Source organism: Aythya marila (assembly GCF_965140915.1).
Source record: "Aythya marila genome assembly, chromosome: 1".
In the NCBI taxonomy this organism is placed as follows: Eukaryota; Metazoa; Chordata; class Aves; order Anseriformes; family Anatidae; genus Aythya; species Aythya marila.
Window position 1 is genome coordinate 174,506,324 of NC_139042.1, and position 24,613 is coordinate 174,530,936.

Here is a 24,613-nt window from a genome sequence, read left to right on the forward strand (position 1 = left end):
CTGCTTTTGGCATCTTCTGGCCTAACAGTCCTCATTATCAACTGCATTTTCATGGGAATGCAGAGCTGAAGGAGGCAAAGATTATTTTTGTTAAACTATTTGTCTGGGGCTATATTGGAAGTCAGATTTTGTTGGAGTGGGAGATCATGAAATGGCACACCACAGTCTGTGGCTGTAGCAAGTCGGCAGGAGCTCCGTGCTTCCCCTGGGATGGAGGCACCTGGGATGGGACACCCAGAAGGTCCCCACAACATCTCATGGGAACAGACATGGCCCCTGGGGTGGCTGCAGCTCTGATGAGTCAGCACCAGCTCAGAGGAAAACACAGCAGGGAAAATTGCCCGGCTACCTACAGCAGCGTGTGCTTGGGTCCCTGCGGGCTGTCACCCAAACTGAGCTAACACAGTCTGAAGGGCTCCACAGGGACTCATAGGAATTAAAAATTACAGGGTTTTAATCACAAAGCCTACACGGGAGGGAGGAAGAGAGGTAAGGAAAGAGGCAGGTGGGCTTTTGGTTTTATATCTTTTTTTTTTTCTTAATTATGGTCATTAGATAATTGGATAAAAGGTTTTAAATTCTGTAGCATAGCAGTCACATTGCAGATAATGAAGTAGTTCTCCACAGGCCTATATTGCAGTTAAATGAATAGTATTTGTCACTTGACACACACCTCCACAATTGCTCTTATGGTAAATATTTCAACTGGGAAACTAAGTCATAGGTCAGCCAGCCTGGTTGAAAGCTTCCGACTAAGCCCCGCCGCACACCCCACTGCTGTTTCAAGAGGTGTCTCTGCAGTTGCAGAGATAAGAGCCATGTGGGAGCCCTCAGCTACTTCTCCCAAACGCCGTTTTCAAGGCATATTGGTATTGTGCTGCTGCAAACTTAATGTGCATGGGTGGCTCAGAACTCAAGATTATCAAGTGAAAGCATGGTCGAGCCTGGGTGAAGCATTCTGCAGAGATGCATTTTGTAATAGTGCTAAGCTCTGAGAGCAAATAGCTCTGGTAAGGGAGATGTTTGCCCTCAGTGTGCTCCAATAAACTGATTTACCTTTCTTCTTTTTTTTTTTTTTTCCCCTTTTTTTTAAAAAGAGCTGACGCAAATTTGTCAAAGGGAGTTGTTGGGGTGTAGCAGATGTTGATTGGCTCATCTGATACACTCCCATTTGTCTTTAAATCACTGTCCAACTGCTCTAGGTTGCACATGAGCAAACTTTTCATTACAGGTGCAAATCCTAAAAGACAGAACCTGCTTAGCCAGCAAGCAAGGGAACCAGCTTGACTCAGAGGTAAACTTAAAACTTTTCCTTTACAATGCATAGTCAATGTATTTTAGACACTGTCCACATCTTCAAAAACTGAGAATTAAAAATGCAATTAATATGTAAATTTAAGTGTAATTTGAAGGATGGGCTCCTTAAGATTTACTGACATAGTTGTTTATGTTGGCAAGTATGTTTGGAATTTCTTCAGGAATTAAATTTAGTCTTTTCATTGTATTTTTCTTTTTTTTATATATGGACAAACAAAATGTAAGCAACCAGAGAAGTTGCAGGAGTTGTTTGAAATTGACCAGACAATTAAGAAATAAATGCCCACTTTCCTTTGGAGCCTTTGGCTGACTTCAAGGCTCTTGATTTACTTGGCTAATATTCCAGTAAATAAATGAATTTGTGGAAATGGGCTTTGCATTTTAATTGTTTATTTCACAGTGATAACACTTATTTCATTTTTAAATAGCTGTGCAGACAGTAACATTGCAAACTCTCTGTCATGAAGATGAAGAATCTGGCAAAGTCTGCTAAATCAGATACCATGGTGGAGCTTACAAATCTTGATACTTCAAAACCTACAAAAATTCTGTTAGTCATATCTGTGACCTGGCACGATTTGCCTAGTGGTTGTCCCTTCTCTAAATGTTCTAACAGCAGACCAGATGGAAATCAATAACATTGTGCTATCAGATGCCAAAAAAAAAAAAAAAAATCATAATTTTCTGAGTCATTTATGAAAATCATTATTTAATAACAAAGCAGAATTGTACCCTGTATTTGAGCAGAAAAAATAGTTGTATAAGAAGGAATAACTTTCCTCTAATAATAGGCTGACATCTTTTGCAACCAGTATTTCCATTTTAATGCAATACTTTCAGAATTTTTTTTCTGTTTAGAAGAATGCCATAGGAAGCAGCAAATGCATCACCATATTGAAAGCCAAGTTTAAGGAATGCCGTAGAGCTAAGAGATTTTTCTTGCATATAACCAAAGACTATCAATTTTAACTGAAAGAAAAAGAAGTGGAGAGATTTTTGCTTTCTTTCAAACTTACAAAATTATTCTGAAGTGAGACAAAGCTGGGTAGATTTTGATGGGTTTAGGTTTCTGCAATGGGTTTTAGGTGCCAAATTCACAATTCTGAAGCAGAAAGCATTAAACCACTGGGGAGCTAAAGCAGACCTTTGGCTTACCTGAAAATCACCTCATGGGAGGAGTTGTGTTCTGGCAGGGCACAGGCCTGACTGGCCTTGGTAGCCATGTCGTGCTGTGCTGGCCCTGGCCCTGGCACTGGCACATGCCCATCTACCAGCCCTTACAGGGAGCTTGGGCTGGGAGCAGCAGGCTGCTGCAGCCAGGATTTTCTTCTCAACATTAGCCAGCTAGCATATCCCCCAGCTCCTAAATAACGGCTCGCAGGTAGAACAGAAACACAAGGGCTGCGTGGTCATGCAGGGGCGTGGTAGTGGTCCCCCCTTGCTTTGCTTGCCCCTTCTAAGTACATGGGGGGCACATGTTACTGGCACGTTAGACCTCAACATCCTCCCAAATCCTTCAGTTTTGTGGGTCTTTTGCAATGCTGGGAGCATCAGGAAATGGATTTCCACTGACTAAGGGATGGCTCTGCCAAGTCCTGCTGAAGATCAAAGACACTCTTGGTTGTAGTTAATGTCAAAGTTATTAGCAGGATTCAAACCTAGTGCTGAGTCTTTTTTGATGGGTCTCATCCTGCCCACATTTATGCCAATGGCTTTCAGCTCATAGCTGTGCAGACCCCTGGAGCTCTACCAACTGCTCTCTAAAAAGTGACAACTGCAAGTGGCTGTGTACTCAATAGTCTTAATTTTGCCACCCAAGTGTTTGCACCTTCACTGGAAGACTTTTAGGAATTCACAAATTTAAAAAAAAAAAAAAAAATGTATATTGAAAATCACTGCTTTATGCAGTAGTTCCATAGCCTCTCGTGATGACGCCTGTAAATCAGATTACTCATTGTGTAAATGTTTGACAGGACAATGTCCAAATGATTCTTACACTGTAACGCATATTTCTGGTCAAGTTTTGCTCCCCTTTCCAAACTGTGTTAGCTGTGCTGTACAGAATTCTTGCTCAGTCTAACCTCTGTGTAACTTAACTCCTGGAAACTTTTTTGGCTTATTTTTTCTGTTTCCCAACTCTTTGAAGATGTGTATATTTTGGACTGCCACTCCTGGAAAAGACATTTCTCCAATGAGCACTTGGTAGCGTGCATTTCATCAGAGCAGGGCTAAGAGCAGGCAGATGTGCCTGCTTGACTTTTACACATTAGATTAAAAATAAGCCTCAGGAGCTGGAAGGACTCTGTTCCCTGGACAGGGCAGCGTCTGCGTTTGAAGACAGTTCAGTGAATGAAGCCACAGCTGGGAGGGTCTGGAGTTTTTTTTTAATTTTGTTAGTCTCCTGGTGTTATTCATACCCCGACTGGGCAGAATCCCCGGGTCGCTGGAACGTGAGCCTGCCCTGCTGCCACGGGCGCTCATCACCCTCGCTCGCACTCCCCGAGTGGCAGCAGAAAGGAGTAAACAGAGCCGCGTCCTCTGGTAGGAAATCTCCTAATGCATTCTGATATTGCTTTTCCTTTTCGGTTGTCTGGTCTGGGTGGATGGTTTTAGAGAGAAGTAAGGAAGCTGACTTAAATTTCTGGCCCATGGTTGGTTTTAGCCTCCAGGACTGGTATTTAAAGTTTGTGTTTACATTTTAAGCCCATGCATTCTAACATTTTGTCACTACAGATACATTTGTAGATGCTCTTAAGGACAGCATGTGATCAGCAGCAGAGTCTAGTGAAGGTCTGGTCCTCAAGAGAGGACTTACACATGCACAAATGCAAAACCAGGAAAAAGGCTATTCAATAATTGCAAGTTTAGTGCTACAAAGGGCCAGACATGGAAATTATTAGTTGCAATGTTTTCTGATGTTGTTATGAAGCCTTGGTCTGTACTTAGCATGTGATATTTGTGAAAAAGGTAATGGATCCAGCCAGTGTGCCTGACTGTGAGGCAGAAGGTGAAGTGCTAGGAGGCTGCAGGGCTGGCCCCAGCTGTGCCAGGAATTACAATGCTACCTGGTCTCTGCTCGCTCCCCTCCCTGCTGTGTTCCATTGTCTCCCCAGCTGTGAAATGGAGATGCAAGGTGCCTCAAGGAGTATCTTGGGGAAGGGAAGAGTATTGTAAAACTGCAAAGTTTCTTGCAGAATGTTTTCCTCCTGAATGTGGGAATGAGCAATTGAACGTAAATGTCTCAGAAGATGAGACTAACAAGAAAGAGCTGAAATCCTGGGGGTGAAGTCCTTTTTGTAACTTTGATTTGGACAATTTCCCTCAATTCATAGAGAGAGCTGAGCATTTATTCATATGAATTTTAAAAGCTGTAATTTTTATGACAAAGGTAAAGATCGTGAATCTTATACCTGTTTAAAACCATGTGTGAGACAGATCTCCCAGATGTGGGACAGGTAAGGATTAGACACAGATATTCTGAAGAACAGAAACTGCTATAACAGAACTGCACCGCCTCATTATCAAAGTAGATCATGCAGACATAGTCGCCTTCTCAGACAGAACCCAGCAAAGGGGACAAATCCTCAAGACATTTAAAACTGACAATATTCATCTTATAACAAATGATTCAAAACACTAAGGGTTTCCCTAAAGTGTATGTATGTTTTAAAGCAATGGTAGTGAAACCCTGATATACTCCCTTCATTTCTAACAGTGACAGCTTCTGCACAGCCATCACTTGCAATGCAAAAACAGCAATTCCAGTAACTATTTTCTTCTGTTTCTGTAATGTTGCCAGATGTTGGGCATCCACTGTGCATCTATTGGCCACTGCCCTCTCCACAATTTCAAGGGAGACAGAGGGGCTAAGTGCTGGCACATAAAGGAACATTATGCTTGCCCAGAATTTTCCCAGCCTGCAACAGCCTCCTCTCCTAATGCTGTTACAGAGAACAAACACAAAACCAATGCTTCACACTCGTTTTTCTAATTTGAGGAAAACTGTAATGAGTCCTGTTGTGTGTTGTTTGCAGAACAGAGTGTTCTGGCAGCCCCCCCATGGTAGGGAGAACCAGCAGGCAGGCGCTGCAGTGCTGTTTACCCTGAAGGAGCGAGTGTGTGTGCTGGAAAGCGCTGACCACTCTAATGGATCGCATGGAGCTGCAAAAAGTCAACATCGAGCTCGACGATCAGAGCAACAGCGGGGAAAGCCTCGAAGACAACTACACGGAGCTGGTTGATTCAGAAAAGGCTGCAATTAGGAGGTAAGCGTTTAAATGGGAAGGCTCTTCTGTTAAGGCTAAAAAGCAGTGATTGAAAAACGAGCTTCACTAATGGCATCTGGGACTCAAAACGTTTCCTAGGTAATATGCTGAAATTAGTGTGATTGTTTAGCTAGCACTTTCCAACTGCACCAAGCCTCCCCGCTCTGCGCTCAACAGATGCGGTGCCCAGCAGAGCAGGGGCAGCCCAGGGTGCCCTGTGCCGGCCACTGCCTGAAGTGACCTTTGCAGGCTCTCTTTGCAGCCCTGAGCACTCACTTGGTAACTCCCAACCACCCCAGCCACACAAATCAATGTGTAAATTGATATGCACGCAATGCACTGTGAGCTGAGCACATTCCCGCTGTGCTGCAGCCATTAAGGAGAGGGGCAGCCCTGGCCAGGGCATGGGCAACAAGAGAAAAAAAAGTGTTTGTTTTTTCTGGAGGACCTCTAAATATACATTGCAATGCCAAAGGAAAGTTTCATCCAATGACCAAAAGCAATGATTGTCATAACAGTGAACAAGTGTCATAAGCCTTATCTAACGTTTTTGTATTTTTCTTTTTGTTCAGTCCATTTGCTACTGATGATGCAGAAAGTCAGAAGTTCCTTACAAATGGATATCTGGGTAAAAAGAAATTGGAAGACTATAATGAAGAATATGTAAGTTTTATTCATTTTTAAGGGTAATTACAATTAAATCATATTGACCTGAATCATTTTCCAAAAGTTTCAGTAAACGAAGTTACTCTGGAGCTTGATCAGCATAATCTTGGCTTTGGAAGAGTAAACACATTTTCTAACAGTTAGCGCAGCAATCTCTTTCTGTTGTCTTGCAAGTAAAGCTGGGTATTCCCTTCCCAAGCAATCAGAAAAATTCCTCAGCTCACACTCATACTTAGTAGGACAACTGTATTGTACTACGCAAGATGTCCCGCATGGGGGGGGCTGTCCATTTCTAGTTAGAGGTGGGCCCTAGCTTTTGTACTGCTTGTTTCCAGCATCCATGTAAGGGAAACTACACCCAGCTGCCTTCCTTGAAAGACGGGACACTCGTGTTCAGCTTCGCAGTGCTGAACACAACAGGCACAGTGTTCCTCCATCTCTGTAGGCAACTCCACAGGAAAATGGCAAGACAGCAAAGGTTTCTGGGGTGTGTTTGTGGTTATCTGTGCTCAACATTATTCAAAGTTATCCTGAAGTTGATGACAAAGAAAGGAATTATGTTACTGGTCATGTTACATATTTTATTAGGATTGTTCAAATAAAACCATCCAGTTAAAGAAAAGAATATTCTTTGTAACTGCAAGTTAAAATTAAGAGCCAGATTCCTTCATCCCTTCCCACTTGGCAGCGGGTGTGACTCCCTCACACACCATCTCCTGCCTCCTGTTTTTTGTCCTCTCCACTCTCCTTCCCCCCACCTGAGCCACGCAGACCTTCCTCCATCACACTCCACCCTGCCCCCTGACACATTTTTAGCTCCATAGAGAAAGTAATACATCTTAGTTGGAGAAAAACTCAGGAAATGGCTGAATTGCTTTTTAAGTTAATCATCTGAACTTGTCAAAACAGTAACTGGGAAATCTATTAGATAGCAGCATGTGTTTCTATAGAGGCTGGCCAGCAGTCAGACAGCTGTGGCTATCTCACCTCAGCAGACTGTTGTCTTCACAAGGCTCCTCCTCTAAGGATCAAGACATCAATAGAGGGAAAAACAGCAGTGAGGACAATTAGCCCACTGCGCTCAATAAAATGCAAGTTAGTTGTAATGTCTCTTTTTGTTCCCTACAGCACCGGGGCAGAGCTTCCTTTGGCATGTCTTCATTCAACCTCAGCAATGCCATTATGGGCAGTGGCATCTTAGGGCTGTCCTATGCCATGGCCAACACAGGAATTATCCTTTTTGTGTAAGTACATAGAAAGAAAAGTGAATAGAATATAAGCAGTGAGGTAGAGTTATTTTTCTTGGGGTGGTTAGAGAGGTAAGTTAAGCTTAAGAGCCATGTTTTGTTAGCTGAAATGTTTTGTAAGACCTTCTATAATGAAAACATTTTAGCTGCCCTGCAAGGAGCCATCCACTGCTGACAAACCGTTTTTGTTTTTCTTTAGCCCTGTTTTGTTTCAGGAACACAACTGTCCATTGATGCTGTGTAGTCCAAAAAAAAATAGAGGGGCAGAACAGTATATTGGTCCCAAAATAACAACAGCAATCTTGCTGGTTCATTATGGGAATTCTACAAAGGCAATAAATCACACATGAAGTATATATTTACATCATCCTAACTATCCAATCACTGTGTAGAAATGGGAGAAGAATATTTGATACAAGTCTGAAATGGCAGTAGGCTTTGAATGCAAAGGCATGCACAGATTTCTTCAGATTTGGTGCCGCTCCCCCAATCTATTTGTACTTGGTGTGCACAGATGACTGCAGAGGTATGTGGCTGACATGCAGTGTCTATACAGAATGGGTTTTGATAGACAGTAATAGATATTCTTGTGAAGTTCTTTAATCTATGGCTAACCCTGTCAAATGAGACTACAAAAGGTTTGTGGGTTTGGTTTGGTTTAGTTTTGTTTTAATAATCATTTTTAATCTTAACTCGGGCCCTTAATTTTATTCCCCCTTTTAGGCTGGAATGCAGTATGACAGTACCATATGACAATAGGCCATTGTTGTACATTACTGAACTCTTAACAAGCCTCTAAATCAGGTGGTATGGCTACCTCTGTGTGGCTTCTTTCTTCTGGAGGTTGTTTAACTAGAACAGCAACAGCATTTGAAATGCTACACGTTGCTGCCAGTTGCTAAGAAACACCTCCTGTTTTTTTCCAGTAGAATCTATAACTGAAAATTAATTGTAGATGCAAATGCTGCCACTCTCCTGGGTAAGTACTTCCCAGCACCTGCACTTGAATAATTTAGATATAGGATTTACAGATACAAAATGGAACATACTTCTACAAGTGACTGCATTAGAGTCTGGAAAATGTAGGATTTTTTCCCCCAACTTTGTCTGAGCACTCGTGCTAACCAATATACCATAAATTATCACTGGAGAGAAAACTGATACATCAAGCTTTGTTGGGGAGAGAAGGAAAAAAAAAAAAAAATTACCTTTGTAATATTTTTATTCTTTGGGCTCTGTTCATTCACAAGAGTGACTGAAAAAAAGTCGGATGTGAACCTAATGACATTAGCTCTGCTGGCAGTGCTAAAGAAGTGCTCTGCTGGCAACCCTGCAGAAATGCTACAGCAACCCTATGGAGTCTTATATAGTAAAAACAAAGGATTTCTCCACCCTGCAGCTCATTTTCTTTTCTGTTCTACTTCCATACTTTTTGCATGAGAACATTCTCCCTTCTGGTGGAGGAAGGAGTTTTATTTAAATTGTAGAACTCTGTAGGGATATTGTTACCCCCATGGCATGCATCCTCTTGACAGAGGTTCCTCTGTCAGATCATGACGTTCGTGTCAGTGGGACAGAAAAATTCCATCTACTAAATAGAAGCTGACGTACATTAATTCTAATTTAGACTATGTTGGCAGCAGTTCATTTATGGTTCTCATATTGCCCAACTACTCTCATGCTGGAAGATTTTCTACACAGTAAAGCCAAGAAGAGGGCTGAGTTTTAGAAACTCAGAAGCTCCCCAGCAGCTCCCATTACATCCTCCTCTGCCATGGGGAAGGTTTCCATTGGCATGGGCCAAACACCAGAATGTCTCTGCTGCCTGGCAGTATTCAGGAAGTGTCACCAGGTAGGCTTTAGTTTACTATAGCTACACCCCATGTGTCAGGACTTAGAGACCATGTCTCTGCATAGCAGCTGCATGGGTGCCATTGAGAAAGATGCCATCCTGGAAGGATACACTGCAGCCTCAGACATGATCACCCCTTTCTGTACAGCATGAACCCACAGCATGAGAGACAACCCCACTCACGTGAAGTCTCTAGCATTGACTGTCTCTCTTGGAGAAAGAAACATGGTCTGGAGACCATCACCTGACCCCTACACCTATGTCTCCTCTTAGACTATAACTCATTTACAAACTTAGTTATCAGTGTCTCCCATATTTATACCAAACCTTGCATTCAGTGGAATGGAAGGTGTAGGCACAACCTCCTGTTCAGCCATGGAGTAGTGGACATATGTAGAGTAAGTATTTCCTAGCTCTGTCATGTCAGTCATGTCATCACATCCCCTTCTGCCCAACATTTGCACAGGCTGACAACAAGATGGTTGTGGTAATAAGATATGCTGCCCACATTATTGTGCCCTGAAAATGTCATATAAAGCTACAATTTTTGCCAGTATTTTGTGAGAGGATGATAGCTGAAATCACTTAGTGTGCAATGTTGTGTAGAAGGAATATGTCCGTAATCAGAATTGATGAAGGGAGGCACCAGTACCTTTAAGTAAACTAGGCCGGAAGAGAATGCTGCAAACTCTCCAAAAGCAGGTTTTCCAGTGTCATGACACTTTTTAGCACCATGGAAGATTTCTTATGAAATTTGCAAAGTGTACATTTAAAGCTAAGCTCTACAACTTCATGATTACTTGGTAAAATGGCAGAAGTCTAGGCATAAGTTGGCAGTGAAGTTGTCACACAGTTCTGGATTTGCTGGTTTTTTTTGGTTGGTTGGTTGGTTTATTGTTTGCTTGTGTTTTTGTTTGTTTGTTTGTTTGTTTGTTTGTTTAAATCTGCATTAGGAGAGAGATTTAAAGGAGAGGTCAATGAGCTAGTAAGAGACCAAAGACCTGACTCTTGCACAGAGATCTGTTTATTTTAGTTGAGTCTTACTAAGACGTAAAAATTTGAGAACAAGCATACATTCAAATTAACTGAGTGTTTCTGATGTCTTAAATGGGATTCCAATTTCTGCTTTGCCTTGCAGAATTCTGCTGCTCTGTGTAGCAATACTGTCACTCTACTCCATCCACCTCTTACTGAAGACATCAAAAGAAGGAGGTATGAAGATCAGGTTGTGACTGACCAAAAGTCCCTACTACATGCACGTTTTTTTACCTTGGAATGCAATTCATCAAGAGTACCCAATGTAGTGGCCCATGTTTATTTTTATTTTTTATTATTTTTTTCAGGCTCATTAATATATGAAAAACTGGGGGAAAAGGCATTTGGATGGCCTGGGAAGTGTGGTGTTTTCATTTCGGTTACAATGCAGAATATTGGAGGTAAGGGTAAGAAGTATTTAGAAAAAAAGGTTTTCTACCCTCCAGTGCTTTTCTACAGAGCACAAGTACTTTCTCTCCTCTCTCTGACTAAACAGCATCAGAGATGAGAAGGGTACAATATGCATTATCCTTTCCATAAGGATGGCTTGGCTTGGCCATTTCTCTTCATTGACCATGGCTCAGACAAGACATCTTACTCAAGTCAGAAAAGATGAATCCCACATAAAAGGAGAAGCCCATGGTACTGACTTCTCCAGAGAAGAAAAGCTCTTCAGTAATTCATTTGCCAACTAAATTCTCTGCTTGAAAACACATCTAGACTGTGATCTCTCCAAGATGTTGGGTGGTTGAGAAAGATCATTGAAAGTATTCATCCACAAGGATAATTCCTGTGAAATATCTATCAAGCAACCTCCGTCCTCTCAGAATGGAGACAATCTACTTGCAGGCATAAGTAGCAGGCATAAGCCTGCATGTTCAAGCACCAAAGCTTATTTCCTTTTACTACCCAGGGAGAAACCTTTTAGGATACTGGAGAACACTGTATACACTGTATTAGAAAGCTTAGGGGAGTTTGTACATTTTTTCCTGATTTCTTCAGGAGAGGTAGTTGACAGAAGCTGCATTATTATTGCACTAGAGGTTGGACTTGGTAATCTTGGAGGTCTCTTCTAACCTAGATGATTCTGTGATTATCACTATAAATATTATCATTGACTAATGATGCATTATTAGTCAATGAAACATATATCTTTTTCTAGCCTCTGTCATGGAACTCGGAATGTTTCGCAAATCTTTTGTAACAAATTTCTACTGTTGTTTTGGAGCATATTTGCTACCCAAATAGAGGTGGTTCATATCTCTTCTGTATTGAAACACTTTTTGATTGGGATTTTTTTGATTGTGTTCATAAAAGCTCTTATTCCATGGTCTTCCTTTTCTTCCCCAAGCCTGGATATTAATTGTTGTTGAACTGAAGGAAGAATGTTTCCCTGAGAGAGAGGAATAGCTGTTCCTGTAGTCCAGTGGTTTTCAACTTACTGTCCAGGTTGATCCATAGGTGTCCAAAGAACTCTCTGTGGCCAGTGTAAGATAACTTTAAAAATCATGCCTTCTGCAAGTAGATTTCAACGAGATATATAGAAGTCGACCCTTCCACCATGAATACTGAAAACTAGCTTTTTAGATATATGGAGTAGAGTACTGGAAGGAAGAAGTTAGAAATAGAGGGCACAAGAGAGACAAATTGGTTTTGAGGAAGTGACAACCAAAGTCACTACAAAAAAAAAGTAGATGGATGATGTCCACTGGAAAAACAGAGCAGAAAAGCAAAAGAAAACTTCGAAAGTGTAAATTTCATAACAGTGACTAGAGTATGTTTTTAGTTGAGTAATGGCTATTGTACTGTAAGGCTAAATGCTAGATGTCATTCAGGACTTGTTTATCAAAGAACAATATCAAGAGAACATACCTTTTCTTTATTTTCACTATTTGAAAAAACTCATTTCTCCATTTTAGCAAAAACTGACTTATTGAAACTGTATGCTTTTCATATAGCACCAATGTTTTTTAAAACAAATTATTTTGTTGGAATTATACTGTTTTCCCTGAAGGTGTTTGCTTGTTTTTCAGCAATGTCAAGCTACCTCTTTATTATTAAATATGAACTTCCTGAAGTGATCAGAGCATTTATGAAACTCGAGGAGAATTCTGGGTAAGTACCTTTGTTCAACCAGACCCTTAGATGAAAATTTTTCACTTCATTGTCGATGGTAATTATTGTTTTTGGTTTTGTTTTTAATTCTCTCTCTTCAGAGAATGGTACCTAAATGGGAACTACCTCGTTATACTTGTAACAGTTGGGGTTATTCTTCCCCTCTCCCTTCTAAAAACCTTAGGTAAGGTTAATATCCCACTTAACCTCTTTTCTTGTTTCTGTTAGGATTGTGAATTTATATGCTGCTGAACTGTGTATTTTTTTCTTGCTTCACAGGTTATCTTGGTTATACGAGTGGTTTTTCGCTGACCTGTATGGTTTTCTTTGTCAGTGTGGTAGGTTACTGTTCAGGACTTGTCTCTAACCAAATACAGAGCCTGTAAACTGTGCAACACTGCTAAATCTCTTACCATAACAATTTATTGTGGATGTTAGAGTAGCACCTGCAAGTGAATCTAATCAACAAGCCTAGTGCTGAACAAAACCAGATTTAAAAAATCAGCCTAAAAAGCAACACTTAAAAGGATGAAATATAAAGCAGGGCAGTGACAGAACTAGAGTAACAATAAATACTCGCAGGAGAAGCAGAAGTGATAACAGTTTGTTTCGTGCCTCCTCTCTTTCTCCTCTCACTTCTGTGTGTCTATTTTTATTCTTGTTGGCTTATCATGGGTATAAATGTAATCTCTTATGGTAATACTCTTCTGATGACATTGTCTACTCTTTTGCAGGTAATCTTCAAGAAATCCCAAATACCTTGTCCTCTCCCCATCATGGCGCACGGGGTTGAAAACTGGACAGCCACCAATCACACAGTGCCAATGCACCTGGTCATGTTACCAAATGAGTCATTCAGCTCTGGTGTGAATTTCATGATGGACAACACAGCTGGGCACATGCCAGGCCTTGAGGAGCCAAGAGATACCTTCCCCAGAAGTGGTGTAGAATATGAAGCACACAGCGACAGTAATGACTTGTGTCAGCCCAAATACTTTGTCTTCAACTCACGGGTAAGAGAGATCCTGTAGAATTTGTCTTCTGCCATTCGTACCACAGCTAAACTGCTGCCTGCCAAAAGTCAGAGATACAGCAGTGACCGTTCTTACTAATGGGAGCTTTATTTTACAGACTGCCTATGCAATACCCATCCTGGCATTTGCATTCGTATGCCACCCTGAGGTGCTACCAATATACAGTGAACTGAAAGAGTAAGGTTCTTAAATTTTGTCCCATCCTTCCAGTTACCCATAACAGAGATCACTTTCTACCTGTTCTGCCTTGATTGCTGGTGTGTAGACACCCACCCAATAATGATTTATTGTGTGCCATAGTAAACAGATATCGGCTTTGCTTTCACCTAATAGTCAGATACCGGTGACAAAGAGCCGCTGTTCAGAGAGACATGTTGATCGATATTTACTTAGGAAAGAAGGAGTCTGGACAGTCCTTTGAATGACATGAGATATATTGGGGAATTTGACTGCACAACAGACAGTGCTGAAACAGAGAATTCTGGATTCTAAAAATATCTTAATCAGTTCTGTGCCTGGGTCAGCTATTGCTTACTTTTAAAGTTTCCTGGGATGCCATTGGTGTGGGTGTCTTATATAGACTCTTAACCTGGCCTGTTTTGATGATTATATATCAAAAATCAGATACATTTGCTTAAACTAGCACAGAGCTGACAGTTGGGAAGGGCTAAGAAACAAGAATTACCTTACAGGAGGTTGTGCTGTAAAACTCAAGGAGACCAAGACCCATTGCCTCTTATTTTAATATGTTTAACCTCAGAAGTAAACATTTTCTGATGACGTGGAATTTGCTCTCAGGCACCATAAGCTGAAGGGATCCCTTTAACCAAGGGATCTCTAAAGAAAGGATTTGACCTGCAGGAGGTTCTTGAACCTACAGAACAGTTCTCTGTAAATATAAGGGCATGTTCATACAAAGCTGGCTAAAAGTTCTTGTCTCAATATTGTTACCAGCCCTGTAATTGTAGACACTCCATTTTTTGTTTAAAATACATCATTTGAGATTGACACAGAAATAATGATGTGGCTCATCTACATGTTGTCACCAAGTAAATAGTAGAAGTGAAGTTTCTATTGAAACTTTCTATTGAAAATTTAATTTTTATGCTGTTCTGCACAGAGCTGTGAAGCTTCAGGAGATCTGTATAACTCATAGTTGCTATGAACTTACTGCTCCTCAGAGTACTTGTGCAAATAGAGGCTTTGTAAGAACAGCACTGTTACCCTTTCTCTCCTACTTCAGTCGCTCCCGAAAGCGGATGCAGAATGTCTCAAACATCTCCATCACCGGCATGCTTATCATGTATCTTCTGGCTGGTCTCTTTGGATATCTTACCTTCTATGGTAGGTCAAAACCCTGTTCTCTCCAGAATTTTCCCTCCCATTTTGAATCTGGCGAGATGGATTTACCACATGTAGGCTCAAGTGTTCATGTGTTTTCTGTGGGCGTGGATTCATGCACAAGCATTATCCAGAAATAATGTGCTGTTTGTAACCTCCTGCATAACTGGTGAGACTTATCCAGTCAGGCCACAAGCTCCTCACCCACCCTGAGTCTCAGGGCTACCTAGCAGTGGGAGCAGTTGATTTTGTGAACTCAGACAGAAAGCTTCTTTAAACCTGGCTCTTGCAAAGTCCGGGAGTGGCAAAATCAAAAATACTCTAATGTTCAACAGCTTTACACGACGCTATTAAGAGCTACCCACCATGGCTCTGACACCACTAATTCAGCCTCACCTGTGCTGAAAAACAGGTGCAAACCATTCTAGTGTAAAGAAAATAAGGATGAGCAGGACTAACCGGTAAGTAAATAGAGTAGCCCCTATATTAGCACACCAGTTTATGCAAACAGCACCTCTTTTTACCTTGTTAGTTCCTCTGTTACGGCACAGAAGTGAATGACACAGCACAACCTGCACCACACTGCTGTGGTGAGAGGGCTGGGACACTTGGGTGGAGGTCCAGGGATCTGTTCCCAGTTCACTTGGTTGTTTTCTGTTTCGTAACAGAGAAATTATTTTTGCCTCAGGTTCCACACCAACCTAATGACTTTGAGAAAATCATTTGAGATGCTGGAGTACAAAAGCATCACCTCACAGCTGTGTTACCCTCATCGTCTCTGAATGATGGACTTGCATCAGTCATGCTGGGAAAATTCCTCTTTCGTGCCCAGCCTGTAACATGGATCTGATGGCAGCAGCTGGGCCGGAGCTAATCTTGTTGGGCTACAGGATAAAGGTTTCCCTTTTGCATGTGCAGATACTGCTTAAGGCACTCAACTCGTCTCTGTTTCCTTTTTGTAGGAGAAGTCGAAGATGAGCTGCTTCATACGTACACCAAGGTGTACACCTTCGACACCCTCCTTCTGTCTGTTCGCCTCGCAGTTCTGGTGGCTGTCACCCTGACTGTGCCCCTTGTCCTTTTCCCTGTGAGTAACAGAGCTCCTGGAGCTGAAATTGGGCACAGCCCATACACACTAACTGTGGGTACTTAGGATAGGTTAACTAACATTAAAGAAAAGCAGGCCTGAGTGTTGATTTGGCAGGGTCAGTTTTCTCACACGTAGCTTGCCCGGAGCAAGAACCTTCAGCAGCTAGGGTTGCAAACTTTGAAAGACTGAAATAAATCAGTCTTTATAAATAAATCACAAATAAATCAGCAACGACCGCCCTGGCTCTCCCTGTGCTATATTTAACAGAGCAGCAGTGTGCATACTGAGGACTGGGGATGTAGTCAAACCACCTATAAGATTTCCTAATACAGACATATGCACCTACCACAGCACCCAAACTCACAAGGGTGCACACAGCTCAGACCATGACTCTCCGTGCCTTCCCCCGGCTGCTGGGGAGAAAATAGTGCTAGCCAGTGAGTTCTGGGGAACTGGCACCCCATTTGGTGGGGCAGACACCAGCCCAGCACCACGCTGCTGTCAGGTTCCTGTTGATCTTCATCATGGCCTGATGTTTCTGTCTGCTAAGAGATAATCCACTGTCCCGGCTGCAAACACAAGCTCTGCATACGTATTTCTTCCAGGCTCGCTGGCAAATACTTAACAGCAGTGATCACCACTCAAGCTTGCCTGCAAAACAAAATATGTCCTGGTCTAAAGTACCCGCAGCAATCAGTACATCTAGCTAAGAGTGCTCTGACGCTCTGCCCCAGATGTCATGTTTAAGCCAATGACTTAAGTGCTTAAATTTGTCTTAGCTTGCTGAGCGCTATTCATGGGAAAACAAGCTAAGCATTGCAAAAGCCTCTATCTGTCAGATACAGTATTTTGCATTTTTAGCTCTCTGCATAATTATTTTTATATCCAAATAGTGTACAAAGGCTTAGCAGTTACATACCACAGCACTAAATGTTCTATTAAAAAAAAAAAAAAAAAAAGAGAGAGAGAGAGAGATAAAATATCAAAGCCCAGAGAAAATGTCATATTCTTTAAAACTAGTATATTAGACAACTTTGTATGGCCCATCAGGACAGGCAGCCTCCCATGCCCTCCCCCCCCTCCCCAAAAAAAAAAATGTATTGCTATCAAAATAAATAAATAAATATAGGTCTGTGTACCATTAGTCACTGTAAAAAAAAAAAACATTACTGACTGTAAAATTTCAGTCTGATAGCTTCATTTTATGGATAACATCACAGCAGAAATAATGCAGAGGATGCTGACAGCAAGTGAACAAGAATGCAGGCAGTGACTCTTCAGTGGGGTGATGCGGTTTTATACCAACTGAGGAACCAGACAAAAGTTTTGCAATCTGCCTTCTTCTCCATAACATGTTGTCACACCAACCTGAAAAACATAACGTGCAAAATTCATTCCATGTTTCCAAATGACAGGCTCCAAGTCTGACAGAACTCCATACACTTACGGAGTTGCCAAACTCATACAGAAAGTGCTTTGTTTTAAAATAACTAAAAAGAAGTTAGTTTTGAGGGTTTTTTCCAGTGTAAGCACACTTTTTTTCAACTTCTACCTTCCAAGTCTTCTAAGCTTATCACAGTACTCCAGAGTAAGACTATCTCTTGACATCAAAGGGATTTGCAGCTGACCTTTTTCCTACTTTCCATCTCATGAAGAAAAACCTCTTTCTTGTGTGAGAAAGTGAAGCAAAAAGGATCCTCTGCAACAGCTTTTATACATATATATATAATTTTATATATATAATTTCCAAATGACATTGCAAGAGATGCTTTTACATATATACATATTCATATGTATATTTGTATACTTAATGTAAGTAAAACAAAAGATTGCTCTTTCTCTCACAAAAGTAAATTGCAGAACTCGTGGGATTTTCAGAGGGATCAGGTTCTGGAAGACAGCAACTCATATTTCATCCATGTATTTTTTGCCTGATGATTAGTATTCATAGTGGGGGCTTCTTTTTTTTTTTTTTTTTTTTTTGTGTGTGTGTGTGTTTATATGTGTGTGTGTTTGTTTTGGTTTGGTTTGGTTTTGTGTGTGTCTGTGTGTTTTGTTGTTTTCTTTTGCTGATACCAGCATCTTTCAGTTGAGCAGATTTCATCTCCCTGATTTTACACCCTATTTACTTGTCTTTCTTCTACACTGCAAATATTTGAGTTTCTGCACTAAACTGTGAACCCAGTTCTCAAAGACCTACACCAAAGTGAGATTTATATAAAGGGAGTCAAAGACTGAAAACACATTTCTTTGGTCAGAATTTCTCACAGCAAAAGTAACCAGCATAGGTCATTAAAACAGCAAAGATAAATTAACTGCTGTTAACTGCTTTCCCTGATGGTTTTCATCTTACAGATCCGTTCATCTATCAGTGCATTGCTGTTTCCCAAAAGGCCGTTCAGCTGGATAAGACATTTCCTGATTGCAGCAGTAATTCTTGCTTTTAATAACCTGCTGGTGATTTTCGTCCCAACTATTAAAGACATCTTTGGATTTATCGGTAGGTTTCATAAATACATTTTGTTTACTGTGCTTATCCTTTCCACAACGTATTTGCATTTGTGGACTGAATGACAATCTCCATTTAGGTCTTAGAGTGGAATAAAAAAAAAATGCATATTTGATTTTGTTTTAGTTAAAAGGGACATAGGAATTCCCAAACAGCTGACAGGCAAAGCTGAATGATATCCACCTTTGTTGCTAACTTGCATGAAGATCAAGGAATTCAATAAACCCAGTATAAAAACTGATAAAAATTGGTTTGTCCCCACTTGGCCAGCTCACATGTGGACATCTACATCACAGGCAGTGATTTCCTACTTCTTCAGCCTCTTATTTGAGTACTCAAATAAGTGCTTGGACATCTCTATGCTACCATTGAGGACGGGCCTCAGCAGAAGAAGGGAACCATAGGACTCCAAAGAAAATGTCCCAAATCAGACCCCATTAACCCCACTGAAATTATTCCCTAACCAGAGAGCAACCTCTTTTGCAGCCTGGAATAGAAGCTCTGGGGGTCATGGGTGACCACAGGAGAGCTCTGTACAAATGCCCCACGTCCTGTTGCACCTTGCAGATGCACCATGCCAGCTGTGCATCACACCACAGTACTCAGCTCCACTTTCTCTTCCAGGTGCTTCTTCTGCCACCATGCTGATTTTCATCCTCCCCTCAGCCTTCTACCTGCGGCTCGTTAAGAAGGAGTCCCTGAGCTCTCCCCAGAAGATTGGGGTAAGGATGCTGGCAGCAATTGCAAAGGAAGGATGATAGGAGTGTGTGTGCTTTTCTCTGGACACAAATCCTAGAGCTTTGACCTGCAACATCTGGCAGTTGATCATAAATTGCCAGGGATCACACAAAACAGGTCGGGCAGTGTTGTTCACAGTAGCAGGGAGAGCCAGGGTACATGAACCAAAGAGTTTAGGGCTCCACTGCTAGTGATAAGTAAACTTCAGTAAGGGTCTAGTTTAAAGTGTGTCTTTTATCACTAGAAAAAGGCATTTAGTTAATCCAGTCTAATCTCTAGTTAACACCTGCACTTGTGTAAACAATACCTAAACAGTGCATAAGGAGCTGTTGGTTGATGCTGGAAGGTCAGCTGTGGATTAACAGGAAGATCTGAGGTCAAGGTTAAGAAGGAGGTTGTACTGCAGAGATAATGCAGTGATAGAGAGATGGCAGTTCTCCACTGGGATAGATTCACGTACCTACAGGAGATACATATGAATGTCTATTATTTATACGCAGCATATGTTTTTGTCACGCTGGACTGCTGCAGCAGTACCTTTTATCTTTGCATTAATGCTCACATGAATAGTCATCTGCACATTTAACAACATCACTGAGGACATGTCCTTTGAAAAATTAATCAGAAAATATATTGGTGAAATGTATATGCATACACATCATGTAAACAGTGCATATGTACATCTGTATATACATTCACAAAAAGCAAATTAATTGGGATGGAAGAATTTCTATTGGTACATAATGAAAGTATAAAGGAAAGATTTATTATCATAAAATGAAGACAACTTTTGGAGGAACTATCATTAGAGAGAGACTTTGAATATTTGTTCATGCCGTTTTGTTCATTCTTTGTGTTTCTGTGCTAGGCACATCTAGAATTTCATACCCTGCACTAAGACCACACACAATATTCATCTTTGTGTTGTGATGCAGAATATTGTTAAGTGTGGACAGATTAGGGTAAGCTAAAGCCCCACTGAGGCAAAGGGGAAAAGTAAGCATCTGGATCATTTTAATACACACAGAAATGCCTTCAGAGAAAAGAGATGGGCTTACCTGTTTGTCTAATAAGGACAAAAAAGATTAATTCAAGCTGTTCTTGGTAGCAGAAACAATGAACATTCACTGAAAATTGGTCAATTTTTAAATTAAAAAAAAAAAAAGTTAATCAGTTATATTTTGTGTTATTATTCACATTAACAAAACTGTGGGAGTTGTTTTGTTTTTTTTTTTCATTCCTTAAATTTGCTCTTGTAAAGTCCAGCCTTTTTAGACTGAAATTTTACATATAATTAACTTGATGCACATAGCCCTGTATGGTATTACTTATGTTTAACCCCAGAGAAAAACCCAAATTCAGGCCCTGGGCGTTATATAAATGTGATTTCAATGTCTGTGAACCATCATCTGCTCAGTCACTTTCTTCACTAATACAATTTTATTTTCCAATTACAGGCTCTAATTTTTCTTATAGTTGGCATAATCTTCATGATTGTGAGTATGACTCTCATTGTAATGGACTGGATTTACAACCCCCCAAGTTCCAGACACCACTAACCTGTGGAGACAACCAAGTGCTTTTTATACCCTCAATGTTTTTATTGTGTGCTCCAAAGGACACCTGAATGGAACTGTTATTCCTAGCTAGTAACTGCAATATTCTGAAGACAGTTTCTGGTAAGGTCACTAGAACCCAATGGAGTCTGCGTCATCCTTGTCACTAAGGACTTATTTATGCATTAGGAACCTGAGCTTAGCATTTCTGGCCAGGTTAAATGAAATGTGTGGTGTGGATGCTTTCTATTTTCAAAACCCAAATAAGAGTAGCTGTGTATATAGTCCTCAACAGTAGTTTGGTCCCGCTCTTTTTGACCTCTCCCGTTACATTAATAACCACAGTTCCTAGAGCACTGAAAAGGCAATTAGCCAGAAAACCAGCTGGTGCCTTGTTTTGTACCCAAAGCACATAGGAGCAGCTGCCCAGCTCCAAGATAAAGGGTACCGTTTCTGTAGGGGATCAGAAAGGTGACTGCTCTCCACTGATCAGTCTATCTGAAAGGTGACAGCTTTGGCACAGCTTGCCAAAGCACCGTGGAAAAAGCTGAGCATCAGATATGTTGCCCAAATTTGTCACCCTCGGCATGTGATGGCTGCACATGATGATAAAGTTCTCTTGCACAGGAGCCCCTGTGCTGGGGCAAGTGCTTGAAGAACAGCTGAGCATTTGTGTTTTGCTGTGAAAGACGCCTGTGCTGGAAATGTCAGGCACTTCTGGAGTGGATTTTTTGGTTTTCTTTGATATTTTTTTTTATTCTTGTGTGAGATCGCATCACTGAACAAGTTGAATCGTCCATAAAAACTTGTCTTCCATTCTCACAGGAATTTAAGGAGACCACAAGGTGTGGCAAAGCACCCTATCCAGTATTGTTCAGTACTTGTCTATTTGATAAACATTCAGTGCAGGAAACTGTAATTTGCTATATATATAAATATGTGTATTTATGTATATAATCCTTTGTTTTCCTCCAGTTATAAAAATGTTACCCTATGGTACATGATTTTTGATTTTTTTTTACACATCACTGTTTTCATAGCCACACATTTAAAATCATTTTGAAGAAAACATTCTAGATTGGTGGGTTTGTAAAAGGTTCATCTTTATTCAGTTGTGTTTGAAATATACCTGTTGCAAACCCCAGCCATTACCTGTGTAAAAACAAATTCAGATGTTTACTACTTATGTTACAATAAATTGCAAGATGTTCTCCTCCTGAGAATTTTTAATATGTGCATCAAAGTTCTGTATTACCACTGTAAAACACAAATTTGGGTAACTCACTCTGTTGCTGTATCTCAGCTTGGCTATGGATATGCCAGCATCCAACAGCATGCATAATTAAGCAACAGCATGCGAAGGAAAAGAAATTACTGATAATCTCAAGTGTATCATGCTATGCAGCTGTGCAAGAGAGAAAAAAAAAGTGAAGCTCTGTGTTATAAGGATGTTTAATTAGCACTCAGTACCCTCCAGACTGCAATTTTGTCTGTGCTGTGGGGTACCCACTCTACATGTACACTTCATACTATTTTTCTCCAAGGAAGAGTAGTCAGAGAGGTGACACAAGCTCCATAGCAGAGGGAACAAGTGGGAAGGTGCGACCTGGGTTTAACATGCTTACACAAATCCAGGCTCCTGCTATTGGAGTTTGCATTATCCAACTTAGAAATCTGTTGCATGCACATGTGAACTCTGAAAGCCAAAGAGCACACAAAAAATGTCTCTGCCCACTTGTCAGTTTCACACAAAATCCACTCTGTGTGTCTATGTGTTCATGTACCTAAATGTGGGTACACATACAAGTTGACTAGAAAAGTGTACCAGAGATATGTTCCCTGCCAACTGCTGTCTTTATGAGCACTCTTTTATGTTCACTTGAGTACTGTATCCTTAATACACTGGGGCACGCTTCCTTGGGAATGCTGTCTGGTTTTGCATTTTTGAAAGAAAAAAAAAAAAGGTTCCAATAACACTTTGTTCTATTTTAAGCAGACTAATACCAGGAATGTAGCTTTATTTCTGAGGAGACATATAATGTGGACTAGAGTTATAGCAATACACCCACACACCTCTCTTCCTCTTGGAGTTACTGAGTTATGTGTATGGAAGGACTGAATTGTAACTGCATTTTCATTTCAGAGCAAAAGTACAGTACATGTAGTCTGCAGCTGCGTGTAGAAGCTGAGAAATTCATGTAGCTCACCTAAAATATATATGACCTCAAGAAAAGTAACAGAAAGAGTATGGGACAATGGCACAAGTCACTACCTTTCCATGGCACAAAGCTATTGCTGTCCAAGTTAATGGTAGAAAGTCTGCAAAATGTCAGATATTGCAGTTAACATGTGCTGCTCACAGCAATATGCAGCTGCTGCTCATGGTGGGAGTAAGGCTGGTGTTGCACAGTAACTTGTTGGCACTGCTGAGAATGGTGTATGCTGGAGTTTCTTCTTTGTTCTGTCATGTTGACAATGAGGACTTTTATTACAAAACCATCCACTAATGTACAATAAATGATTTTTTTCAAGGACTGCAGATCTTTTTCCTTCTGTTTTAGGATAGCAAGAGAAGGAATATTTTGGAAATCAAGCAGAGACAATCTGGTAGCCTGAACATGAGCATCACTAAACCTGTGTTCCGTTTTAGGAGAGAAAATTGTGTATCCACCAATCTGCAGATGAGCAAGAGACCAGATATGGCAGCCCCTTCATATAGCAACCCTGTTACGTACCCTGTTTTGTATCTATTCATGGAGCTGCACAGACATCACTGGGCAGAGAATGGCTGGCATTAAAAGTGAGGTTATCTGCACGACACTGAATGTGTCGCACTTCAGAGCAGGGGATTAGCCAGGATACGCAGCACAGCAGCTAAGTATAGCCGCTGCTGGGAGCGCACACCAGATGGTAGCGCTCTGTATTAATGTTTCCTAGCACTGCAGCTGTAGGTTTTCCTGCTGTTACATAGTTGTCTGGTGTATAATCGTAGCCCAAAATATATGGGTCTAACTAGCACCGATGAGCTCATATGAGAACCACATTCCCCGTGCCCCCTAGCCCTCACTCACAGCCTGCACACTAGCCAGGGGGCACTGTAGACCCAAAAACTTGTTAAATTGCCACAGCATGAATGATACCAATGTTGCATCCAAGGGCGGCCCTCAGCATCTTCTCACCTCCCCTCCTGCACCATCAGCCTGTAGTCCATGTTGCCACCTCTGTCTGCCCTGCTGCTGGTCTGGGACATGAAGCCCTCCTGGATCTTCTCCCTGTGGTTACACATCCTTTAATTCTCCTTTGCTCTGTCTTCATATTTTGTGAGCTGAAAATTTCTTGCATCAGGAATCTGTGTAATTAAACATGATAAATTTAAGGCAAGTGAATGAGGGGAGTTAGAGAAAAGGAAAAAAACATGCCTTCAAGGAGAAAAAATAAAAAATGTATTAGGGATTCTAGCAGACATAGAGCTGTGTCACTCAATGGACATGATAAGAATGTCAGGAATGATATAGAAAGAAAGAAAAAAAAAAAAAAACACACAGAAATTATCAATAAATATATCAGTTTGGGATTTGGAAAGAAGCGGAACAAGGGACACTCATTAGAGGGCAAAGTCCTCTCTAGTCCATAAGTAATCAAAGATGATGTTAAACAACATCTATCTGAAAGAAAGTCAGCAGAACTAGATAAGCCACAAAGCAGCTGGCTCTGGTGTTAATTTTCAGTAAACCTTGGCATGCTTGGTTAGTTCTCAATGGCTGACATAATAGTCATTAGACCTAGTCAGCAACTACACACTAAGAGGTATAGTCAGTGGTAGAGATGGAAATTTTCCATTCGTTTGG

At 41.0% G+C, this 24,613-nt stretch overlaps 1 protein-coding gene across 2 annotated transcripts; it reads left to right on the forward strand.

Moving 5' to 3' along the window:
- The first annotated feature begins 1,140 nt into the window (after positions 1-1,140).
- On the forward strand, positions 1,141-23,659 carry SLC38A4 (solute carrier family 38 member 4). 2 transcript variants are annotated; one of them, XM_082773300.1, is made up of 16 exons: positions 1,141-1,294; positions 5,352-5,582; positions 6,155-6,245; positions 7,377-7,492; positions 10,486-10,559; positions 10,691-10,783; positions 12,416-12,497; positions 12,599-12,681; positions 12,777-12,835; positions 13,232-13,510; positions 13,629-13,708; positions 14,775-14,875; positions 15,835-15,959; positions 18,318-18,462; positions 19,096-19,193; positions 20,667-23,658. In XM_082773300.1, exons 2-16 carry the CDS (start codon positions 5,464-5,466, stop codon positions 20,766-20,768), a joined length of 1,647 nt encoding a protein of 548 aa, XP_082629426.1. In that variant the 5' UTR covers positions 1,141-1,294; positions 5,352-5,463; the 3' UTR covers positions 20,769-23,658. The 2 variants fall into 2 exon arrangements, with proteins under 2 accessions (XP_082629426.1, XP_082629427.1); XM_082773301.1 differs by lacking the exon at positions 1,141-1,294 and adding an exon at positions 3,717-3,858 and having other exon boundaries at positions 20,667-23,659.
- The last annotated feature ends 954 nt before the right edge of the window (positions 23,660-24,613 follow it).